Raw genomic sequence first — 12,075 nt, forward strand, 5'->3', positions numbered from 1 at the left:
TAGGCTAGATAGACCTTTTCTTAACTTTCTGAACTCCATGTTAATACCTGTATGCTTTAATAAATGTTTAATGCCCAAAGACTGGTGCTGAAGCTTCTAATTTAAGGCGATCACACAATATAGATTTTAAACATCACACCAGTATTCCTTAATAGTCTAATCATTTACCTGCAAGATATCCATCTACCTGTGAGCCAGTGTGGCTTCAGAAAGGACCAAGGGAACAGTTGATACGGTGTTTGCTGCCCAACAACTCCAAGAAAAATGTCAGGAGCAGAACAGAGGTCTATATAGAATATTCATCAGTCTGACCAAGGTCTTTGATACTGTAAGTCATGAGGGCTTGTGGAAAATTATAACAAAATTTGGTTGCCAGGAGAATTCATCAGTATTGTACATTAATTTCATAACAGCATACTTGACCAGGTTTTGAATAATGGATGATATTCTTCCCAATCAGCAATGGAACAAATGAAACAAAGTCGTGTGCTTCCTCCCATGCCTTTTAGCATGACGTTTTAAGCAATGTAGTCAAACATCTTCGAAAGGGATGAAAACGGCATCAAGGTCAGCTACCATACTGACAATAAATTATATAACTTGAAAAAGCTACAAGCCAAGACTAAAGTGAAGGGAGACTTGGTGCATGATTTTTTGTTGACAAATGATTGTGCATTCAGTATAGTTTCTGAGCCTGAGATGCAACAAAGCATGTATTGATTCTCTATTACTTGTGCTCATTTTGGCCTAACACCACCAAGAAAATACAGGTTCTCCACCCTCCAGGACACCACCCAAATGTGAAACCACTGGTTACAGCAAATGGAGAAATATGAAATACTGTGGATGAGTTCACTTACTTTGACAGTATACTTTCCAGGTATGCACATACTGATGATGAAGTCGATGAACACATTGCCAGAGCTATCCCAGTGTTTGGGAGGTTACAAAGGGAAGTCTGGGAAAGAAGTATTAGACTGCCTACCAAACTGGAGGTCTACAGAGGCATTGTGCTGACCTCATTATTGTGTGCCTGTGAAACCTGGATAGTATACCAGCGCCATGTCAAGAAACTGAATTGCTTTCATTTAAATTATCTTAGGAGGATTCTGAAGATCACTGGAAAGATAAAGTACCTGACACTGAGATTCTTTCTTGAGCTGAACTGCCAAGCATTCAAACTCTACTGCAAAGGGTACATCTCTGATGAGCTAGACACACTGTTCAAATGCCAAACATACATTTGTTTAAAAGACTATTTTGAGGGGCGGCTAGGTGGCGCAGCGGATAAAGCACTGGCCCTGGATTCAGGAGTTCCTGAGTTCAAATCCGACCTCAGACACTTGACACTTACTAGCTGTGTGACCTTGGGCAAGTGACTTAAGCCCCATTGCCCTGCAAAAAAAAAAAAAAAAAAAGACTATTTTGCAGAGAACTCTCACAAGGCAAGTGCTCACATGGAGGTCAGAAGAAGCAATACAAGGACACTCCCAAGGTCTCTCTGAAGAACTTTGGAATCAGTTGCATGACATGGGATACACTGGCAAAGGACCGCCCAGCATGGTTGTCCACATCAAAGAAGATACTGTGCTGTATGAGAGAAGCAGAATTGCAGTAGCTCAAAAAAAAAAAAAAAAGTGAGTTGTGCAAGTTTAGAGACATCTCCACTACAAATGTTCACATGGGCTATTTGTGCCTGACTTATGGTAGAGCCTTCCAAGTTCTTATTGGTCTCATCAGGCACAGTCTGACATGCTGTACCTTGATTGCAACACAGTGATGTCATTTTGGTCCTCTGGAAGAATGAAGGACAATAACCAGATACAAAGGTAGTATATTAAGAACAGTTGGTATAAAACATGCACTTAAAAAGTCTGTCTCACACTCTTTCATTTATACATATGGGGGAAAGTAGTCCCCAAGACTAGAGACTACATGAAACTCATAGCTCTTTAAAGTCCTTTTACATTTAAGGATAAGGTGAATTTTGTAATGATAACCCTAAGTTGTAAAGAAAACCTTAACTTATATTCCATTCACTATTCAATCCTGGAGGCAATGGTGAGCCACTGAAGTTTACTGAATAGGAGACTAACATAGTACAGAAACTCCTAATTTTTGTATTTGAAAGTCACAAAGTAGAAGCAGCATAATGTTATTTCAATTAAAATTTTTTAATTATTCTGATAAAAATAAAATATCCTCTTAAATAAAAGGTTTTATTAATATTCAATTTTGAAATACCTTCATACTAGGAGGAAAAATATTAATTATTTTATTTAGAAAATGATAAGAAATAAGCACTTTTATATCTGACCGTTTTCTTTAAAAAAAAATTTAGAGAGTTGTCAGGATGACCAAAGATATATACATTTAATGCTGAATGCTTGCCCTTTCAGTTATGAATAAACATGTCCATCATGGTTGAGTATAACAGACTATGCAAGAAAAATGTATTTTTAACTGAAAATAAGATGATATGCCCAATGTATGCAAAGTCAGCTTACTGGACTAAACAGCTTCACAATTTAGAGTTTCACATTACAAAATGTTAACCCAAAATGACTATGTTTGTCAGTAAACCTCATCATTCTACTCACCAGCTAAAGCACCATTTTCAGAGGGGAATAAATCTGGTACTTACAAATTAATATCTAAAACTGAACTGAAACCCACACTTAAATTCATAAAATATAGAATTAAGAGACATTTACCTTGAAAAACAGTTGGTACTCTAGTAAGACTGGAATTGAAAACTAGCAATAAATGGTCAGCTAAACCACAAGCCAAATGGAGTCCATCTCCTATTTTAAGGGAAAAAAAAGTTCCAAGTCATATAGGATGCAATATAGCCAGTGTCCATTATAAAAACTGACGAGTCAAATTTAGATTTTACTTGCTAGAATAATTTTTTCTTATTAAGAAAATAACACATTTCAAATAGTGATGGTTCTAATGTCCTTTCCAAAAAAAAAAAAAAGACTAAAAGAGGCATGCATGCTTTTTGCTGAGCAAATAAAATTTGCCCAGATACTCAGCCTCTTGATATTCAAAGCTAAGGATCAAGAGTAAAAATCAAATATTCCAGTTCACCCAAAAAAAAAATGCTTATCAAATGTGATTTTTAAAAAATTACAGTTGACTACACACAAAATGTATATATTTTCCTGAAGAATATATCATTATAGCTCAATTCTTCAGGGGCAGGGGGGAGGGAAGCTTTGAATAAAACTGATTTTAAAATTAAAGAGTTTTGATTGTTTGGGGGAGAGGGCAGTGAGAGAGAGGACAGTGGAGAAACATATAATAATAATTTATCTCCACTTGCTTTCCTCCTGACTTCCAACTTTTTCTACCATGCCACAGCAGCCTCCTCACCTCTGCAGTTAACTTCACCCCTGGCCTTTCCACACTGGAAATGTTTGAATTGGCTGGGTCTTCCCAGAAACTCCAGTTTAAGGAAAGTGCCCAGGCTAGTCATGTTTTCATTCTTCTTCATTCTCCACTCCTGATGGTCTAGACTTTCTCTACCAGCCCACAACCCATTTTCACCTCCTTTTTATGTGTTGTCTTCCCCCACTAGCTCCTTGAGAACAGGGGCTGTCTTTCTGCTTGTGTTTGTATTTCCAGTGCTTAACACAGTGCCTGGCACATGACAAACAATAATTGCCTGTTGACTTGACTCAAAAAATTTTAAATATAACTATTGGTTAGACCAATTTCTAGGCTCAAGGTCCAGCTCTACCAACAGCCAGTTGTGTGGCCTAGAACAAGTCACTTCACCTTCTGGGACCTCAGTTTCCTCATCTATAAAATAAGGAAATTAGACTAAGTGCTTTCTAAGGTTCCTTCCAATACTACTAATCTATGGATAAAGCCTAATTCCTAAACCAAAATAAAAATGTTCAACATTTCTTAAGAGGCCCCATTCATACTCACTTCACTTTGAACTCATTAGCTGACTTGGCTAAGTGGATAGAGCTCTAGGCCTGAAGTTAGAAAGGCCTGAGTTCACTTACTAGCTATGTGGCCCTGGGTAAGTCCCTGTCTGCCTCAATTTCCTCAATGCTGAAATTAATATAATAATAGTACCTCCTTCATAGAGCTGTTGGGAGGATCGAATGAGATAATGTTGTGAAGTACTCAGAACAGTAACAGGTACATAGTAGGTGCTTTAAAAATGCTTATTTCCTCCCTTCTCTCCTTGATTTCTCCACCTCCTTACAAGCCATCTTCCTACCCTAGAAAAAGCTCTATTCTGAGGCCCACTCCCTTGATTGGTGACTCTCTAGAGCCCAGACCACTATTTTTTTAAGGACCCCAGGCAAGCTCACTTTAGTGCTGGCTTCACCCACTCTTTGGACTTGTTGACCTCCTAATTAGTGCCTCTGCCCCACTTCCTTTACTGTTCCTTTTTATGTCTAGTCTGCCTCCATCATAATGTGGGCTATTTAAAGGGAAGGACTTGGGGCAGCTAGGTGGTGCCGTGGATAAAGCACCAGCCCTGGATTCAGGAGGACCTGAGTTCAAATGTGACCTCAGACACTTGACACTGTGTGACCCTGGACAAGTCACTTAACCCTCAATACCCCACAAAAATTAATTAATTGATTGATTAATTAGTTACTTAGTAAATTAATTGATGCATAATGTTAAAAATTAATAAATGAATGAAAAAATAAATGGATGAGTGAATGAATAAATAAATAAATTTATTAATAAATACAGGGAAGGACTAGCTCATGTGTTTGTACTTATACCGTCTGTGCTAAGCACAGTGATAGACATATAGTAAGCACTTTAGAAATACTTTATCTCAAAAAAGAAAAAAGAAAAAAAAAAGAAATACTTTCTCTCTTTGTCTATACCAAAGGCTCTAATTATAATCAGCCAAGTGAAAATTGGGGTTTTTTTATCTAATCATCTGTTGATGACACCACGATGGATACATCAAGTCTTTGGAACATCACAGAGATGCCTAGAAGAGATTTAAACCACTCAGAAGAGTGTGGCCTGACTATCCATATAGAAAAGACCAGAAATGCCTATTGCCTAGATTAGGATATGTGGTTGGATGGACAAGCTAAAGTTTGTCCATAACTGTGTGTTGTGTGTGTGTGTGTAAACATGCATGAATATGTGTGTATACATGTATATATATACACATATATACATCTGTATGTGTACATATCTGTGTGTTTGTGTGTATGAATGCAAAGATAAGTGTATGCATATGTATGTATGTATGTATGTATGTATGTATGTATGTATGTATGTGCAGATCTTCATTGCATGTGTGTATATCTGATAAAGACAATACAAATGGAAAATAATTTGGGTCCAAAACAGTATAAGAGGAGAACAGGTTAGTTTGCCTTCTGAAATTGCAAAGCTCTTTAATGACACTAAGCTTCTCCAGAAAAAAGGGACCAATGTAATGCCAGTATTCTTCAAGGGTTAAGGAATGGTGGCAAGACATGAAACACAACAGACTCCAAAAAATTGAAAATGAATATCACCTAGAAGGCAACAGTGAGGTGCATGATGGATGGAAGGTGGCTTCAACCTTATTTATTGTTTTATCTATTTATTTGTTTGTTTGTTTGTTGTATGTGAGTATTTATTTGTTATCCTTATTCAACCTTATTCTATTACGGAACTACAAAGATGAACAAAAGTCAAAGATGTCATCATGGAAAGGAATATGGACTGGTCACGTGGTGAGAACAAGGGATGGCAAGTGGACAGCCAGAATGTAGGTATTCTTGCAATGTTGGGGGGGAAGCAAAGGAGAATCTTCAGCACATTGCTGGAACCCACCTCACAGGATGGACAGGCATAGATGGATTGTGATCTGCACCACTAGGAGAAAGGGCATCCCAATAAGTGAGATCACAGATACATTTGAATGCTGAGTGTTTAATTACTCAAACAACATATTAGAACTTAAATGTACCTCACATTTAAAAATCTTTATAACTATCTATTTTTAAATGTGGATTGCTTTAAAATAATTTTATTACTGGGGCAGCTAGGTGGCCCAGTGGATAGAGCACCGGCCCTGGAGTCAGGAGGACCTGAGTTCAAATCCAGCTTCAGACACTTAACACTTACTAGCTGTGTGACCCTAGGCAAGTCACTTAACCCCAATTGCCTCACCAAAATAATAATAATAATAATTTTATTACTAAAACAAGATAAAATCTAAAAAGTATTTTTAATTATACATACCTGAATACTGAAGGCAGCATATAGCAGTTGATTTATAGGCTACAGATAGCTGCCTGCTAAGTTTGGTTGGCAGTGGACTCTCCAATGGATAATCTTTACTTTATGGAATAATAGAAACAATGAATCACACAAAAATGCAAATCAAATGAGTGGGACACAAGAAAGAAACTAGCCTTTAATTTCTCTGTAGACTCAGTTTGAAACCAAAACCATAACATAATATAACATAATGAATACATTATTCATTTAAAATCTATATACATCATTTTCAACAACATGAAAATAACTGGTATAAGAATACAAAAATTCCCCTGCTTCATGAAAATTGATGAAGACACTGACCTGCTTATTTTCTTGGTTCTCAGTGACAATAAAGAATAGCTATTATTTGTTGTTTAATAGCTGCTAGTGTAAAGGAGATCAATAAGTCGTCCTTGATCAAAGTAGGAAGTTTACCTAAAACTCCTGGCAATAGTGTGAAGGAGTTTAGTTAATAGTATAACAGTGTATGGGCCATTGTTAGCTGCTAATCAAACTGAATACCTTAATCAACCTGACGGAATTATAATGTTGTTGATTACACTAAGACAGTTAATGGAGCACAGGAAAATTCTAAGGACTGGCAAGAGGTCCAGTCATGCTCCTTATGTCTTACATAATAAGCAATCTAGCCCCTACTATGAGACAATCAAGAAGAGAGTCAAGTTGAGGAGGGAAGTGGAAAGTCAGCTCATGAGGAAAGACTCAGCTTTTGATGACTTGAACTGCAATGGGATAGGGAGATGTTGTCTCTCTCTCCTCTCCATCCCCAAATCAGAAATGGCATCCTGTGGAAGAAACACATGTCTTTTGGAGACATGCGCTTACAAAAAGCCTAAGACAGGGCAGCTAGGTGGTGCAGTGGATAAGGTACTGGCTCTGGATTCAGGAGGACATGAATTCAGATCTGGCTTCAGACATTTGACACTTACTAGCTGTATGACCCTGAGCAAGTCACTTAACCTTCATTGCCCCACAGGAAAAAAAAAAAAAAAACAAATGAAAGAAACAAAAAAAGAAGAAGAAGAAAAAGCCTAAGAGGATAATTCAAGGATGCTGCTTTCTAAATCCCAACCTTCTGGGTATAGAGAGTTCACAGAGAGAAAGCATGGTTGTTGGTATGGGGGTTTTGTTTGGAAGAGTTCAGCCCTCAGAGTTGAGATCCCAAGTGAGGAAACCTGGGAAGGTTTTCCACTGGTCCTAGTGGAAATGGTTCTAGTTCTTTTCTAAAAAGCCTAGAAATGCTCTAGCTAGGAATTTCTGCTGAGCCAAAACCTAGAGACTACCAGAGGAGCAGTATGCCCTGCAGAGAATAGCTTCAGTGAGCACCATAGAGCAATGTGCCCAATTGTGATTAACTCCCAACAAGGACCAGTGAAGAACATCACAAGAGGACTTCAGAGACCTTGCAGAATTGACTGGATGTGTGACGTGCCACTCTGTACCCGAGTATGCGTAAATTCTTAGTGGACACTGATGGATTTAACCAATCTCAAACAAACAACATCCTAGAATACTAGAAAACCTGACAGATGTCCTGCACATCCGTGGAAGGTCAAATGGTATTTTTTTGTTTTTGTTTTTGATGAGGCAATTAGGGTTAAGTGACTTGCCCAGGGTCATACAGCTAGTAAGTGTTAAGTGTCTGAGGCTGGATTTGAACTCAGGTACTCCTGAATCCAGGGCCAGTGCTTTATCCACTTCGCCATCTAGCTGCCCCCTCAAATGGTATTTTGATACAAAGAGAAATGGAAGAAGAGACTCTATAAACTTTAGGTCAGTGAGTGTGACGTCCATTTCTGGAACAATTCTGGAATGCATTGCTAAAAAGGTGGTTTGTTAGCATTAAGAAAAAGAAATTGTAATCCCAAAGCAACAACAAATGATTCCAGAGACAATAATATTAAAACCAAAACATCTATGCTCTCAAATTGCTTGTATTCCTTGGGACCATTTCAGCAAAATATTTGAGAAGATGCCTTGTTCTATTCTTGAAAACAAAATGGAAAGCTGTGGGCCAAAGTAACCTGCATAAATGTTCAAATCTAAACACATAATTTCTAAGATTAAAAAAAAAACCTTTCAGTAGTACAATTCAGTTCAATCAGACATTAAATATTTACTATTTGCATGGTGGCATCTAGGTGGTACAGTGGATAGAGTGCCAAGCCTGGAGTCAGGAAGACTCATCTTCTTGAGTTCAAATCTGGCCTTTGACACTTTGTAGCTGTGTAACCTTGGTCAAATCACCTAACCCTGTTTGCCTCAGTTTCCTCATCTGTAAAATGAGCTGGAGAAGGAAATGGCAAACCACTCCAGTATCTTAGCCAAAAAAACACAAATAGAGTCACAAAGCGTAGACATGACTGAAAATGATGGAACAACAACAGCAACAAAAAAGGATTACTTTATGAATATTATAATAGTCTCCTAATTGGTCCCCTTGCTACTAGATTCTTTCCTCGCCAAGCCATCCTGCTGCCAGATTGACATTCCCAAAGCACAGATCCAACTGTCTTACCCCACCCACTCAAAAACCTTCAGTTCTCTATTTCCTTCAGGATAAAACACTGGCACTTAAATTCCTTTGCAGTCTGGCTCCTGAATGTCTTTTTTAGTGTCATTTCATATTACTTTCATTTTATCAACTGTTTATTTAGTTTTTCAAACTGGGTGCCTCATAAGCATCTCAAATTCAGCAAATCCAAAACTGAGCTCATTATCTTTGGCCCCAACCCTGCCCCTCTTCCCAAATTTCCCAATTTCTTTTAAAGGCACCAACCTCAATACACACACACACACACACACACACACACACACACACACACACACACACACACATACACACATCTGGATGGATGAATATGTGTATATATATTTCTATGAAACATTTTTTTTAAATCTCCTTAGAGCTCCCCCACTTCCCTTAGCAAATGAAGACATTTACAATAATAGCAAAATAATGGGGAATGAACTTTTTATCTAAACAAATCATACTTAACAAAAAGCCCTTTTGCACACTGACAGATCCATGTAGAGGGAACAGAAAGCTCTAGGGGGAAAAAATAACTCCATCTCATCAGATGGAGGGGATGGGAGAGAGAGAAGACTCCTTAGCTGTTTACCTTTTAAACCAATGGGGGGGGCGGCAGCTAGGTAGTGCAGTGGATAAAGCAATGGCCCTAGATTCAGGAGGACCTGAGTTCAAATCTGGCCTCAGACACTTGACACATACTAGCTGTGTGACCCTGGGCAAGTCACTTACCCCTCATTGCCCCGCAAATAATAATAATAATAATAATAATAATAATAATAATAAACTAATAGAAGGGAAAATCCACTGGGGCTCTATTTTGCCACTCCCAGATTGTAGCTCTGATTACTCACTCATCTGCCTGTGATGGATATCCATCTTACTTCTCAGTGCCCCCTTCCTCTATGCAGACCACAAAAACTCATACTTTCTTCTCCCCAAAACCCCATACCTCCATGATCACCAAGTCTCTCCCCCCCAACCCAGAGAATTACCTCATTCATTGCCAAAAGCTTGTGAAAGGGGCTACATTCATACCATCAGCACCTGGTAGAGTGGTTTGCAGGTAGTGGGCACTGAATGAATTTTTTAGTTGACCAGCATTAAATTTAACTGAATTTATTCAGTAGATAATAGGAAGCCAATGAAAGGCTGTGAATTAAATCAAAAGGAATCAAACAGGAAGAAACTGAAAGTAGCAAGATAGGTTTTAGGGGGATCAAAAGCTGTTTCATTCAGTCATCCAGGCAGATGTGGGTGGGGGTGGCAATGGGAACAGAAGGAAGTAGATACAAGAGATATCAGAAAGATATAAGTAATTATTTCATATGTAATTTGATGTGAAAAGCCAGGGGTCTCCTCCTTTTGTTTCCTTTTCACTACACTAAAAGTGAGGTATTCATTTAAAATACCATATTAATAACTGTCCACTCGGAATTATGAATTAATGTTTGGAACAATAATCATTTAGAACAGTTTGTGAATTTTGTGAGAAAATATTTGAATCCTATTTCTGGATACATAATTTTCTACATTTCATAATGTGCTAAGAACAAACACACCATATTTAACATTTAGAAACTTTAAAAAAAAACAAAAAATCTTTATACCAATGAAAAGAGATCTGAAATTTCACTCAAAATAGTTGCTTGGCATCCATTGTACAAGAAAAATGGAATTTTATGAAATAATATTTTGAAGAGAATAGAATAAAAACATTTTAGAAAGTTTCACAAGTCATATTTAAGCTTTTTAATTAAGCTAACAGTATTACATACCATTTATAATATAGACTCTTCGATTCTGAGGATCTTTCACCATTTGTCTTTATGTTGGTCTTTGGTGAAAACATAGTTCCTCTGTTGGAAAGAATACCCTAAAATGTTACTTTAAAAACATGGATCACATACACAGCTCGCTATAACACTGAGAAAAGTCATATGTACATTTGCTACATTCACTTCAACAATAGTAATGTAACAAAAACTTTGGAGTTGCTCATGAAGTAAGACAACAAGTTAAAATTCTTTCCAGTAGAACGTGATAGTGGGAGGCCACAATTATATTTTGCTTTTGTCTTTGTATCAGTACCTTGCACTAAGCAGATGTCTAATAAATATTTAAATGAATTAAATTTACACTTATTTAAATTAGCATATTTAGTCACTGTAACCTTCTGGCTCATTATTCACTCATAATTTCAATTATGCATCTATGCATTTGCAAAAACTCTGGCTTGCTTAAATTTTCAGTTAGAGATAAGGACTTCTCCAATCAGTCAACCCCTTCTAAAAACACAAGTCAGCACCTTCTTTGTGACTTCCATTTTTAGAGACACCTAGAGCCCCCAGAAGTTAAGACACTTGTCCAAGGTCACAGAGATGACATGTGGCAGAGGTGGGACTTGAAGTCTAGTCTGCTCCTGGCTTCAGCACCAGCTGTCACTTATGCCATGCTTCCTTCTTCACTAGACTTGTTCCAAGAATATTGTGACTAACTTTAGGAAACTGCCATAAGTCATACAAAAAAAGGGGTGAATCAATTGTCTTTTTGATTTGTGGAGATTATGCAAAAGAATGAAATAAAAGAAAATAAAGCATTGTCGAAGGAAGTAAGGCATAATAGAACCAGCCTTAAAACCAGGAAGACCTGGAGCTTCATAGGCACCCTGGCTGTTTGACTCTGGACAAGTGACTTGACCTCTCAATGCTCTAACCCTAACCCTAACCCTCTGAGTTACAGAAAAGGTATCGATCTGCATTGATAAAAGAAGCTTCCTCATCTAGCAGTTCCCAATGCTAAGGAAGTCACAGGCCCAATCTTTATTCCAAGAATGCTAAATGTAATTTTTAGCTATCATTTTAGAGTCAAGACTTCTTTGTAAGCACACCTATGAATACTAGCATATTAGTGATAAAAAAATGATTCAATATTCACTTCACCTACCTACTCAAAAACATATCTAAAATGCAAAATGAGATTAAAATGTTTATTTGAATCTCCATATAGCATTTTTAATTATTTTGCATTTGTATAATCTACATTTTAAAAAACAGCCAATCATACTGTTCGACACCTACCAAGACGCCTTTTTTGCTGTGTGTCAATAAAGAGGGTCCCCTCCTTCTCACTAGGGTTACTGGCTTGACTGAGGTTGTCAGGCTGACCCCCTTTGTTAACAATCATATGTATCACTGTTAATAAACTGATTTTGCTCAGAGTCTGTACCCTCAGTCCACCTTTACTGAATTTACTCAAGACAGTTTCATGGC

At 37.5% G+C, this 12,075-nt stretch overlaps 1 protein-coding gene across 1 annotated transcript in view; it reads right to left on the reverse strand.

The window, feature by feature from the left end:
* Window positions 1-12,075, reverse strand: part of WDR27 (WD repeat domain 27) — a 164,267-nt gene that overhangs the window by 114,624 nt on the left and 37,568 nt on the right. Inside the window, exons 15-18 of the mRNA XM_044003517.1 lie at window positions 11,880-12,074; window positions 10,582-10,662; window positions 6,232-6,329; window positions 2,715-2,804 (exon numbers count right to left, since the gene is read on the reverse strand). Coding sequence (XP_043859452.1) covers window positions 2,715-2,804; window positions 6,232-6,329; window positions 10,582-10,662; window positions 11,880-12,074 — 464 coding nt within the window. The remainder of the gene's footprint in view (window positions 1-2,714; window positions 2,805-6,231; window positions 6,330-10,581; window positions 10,663-11,879; window position 12,075) is intronic.

The sequence above is a fragment of the Dromiciops gliroides genome, chromosome 4, assembly GCF_019393635.1.
Source record: "Dromiciops gliroides isolate mDroGli1 chromosome 4, mDroGli1.pri, whole genome shotgun sequence".
Classification (NCBI taxonomy): Eukaryota; Metazoa; Chordata; class Mammalia; order Microbiotheria; family Microbiotheriidae; genus Dromiciops; species Dromiciops gliroides.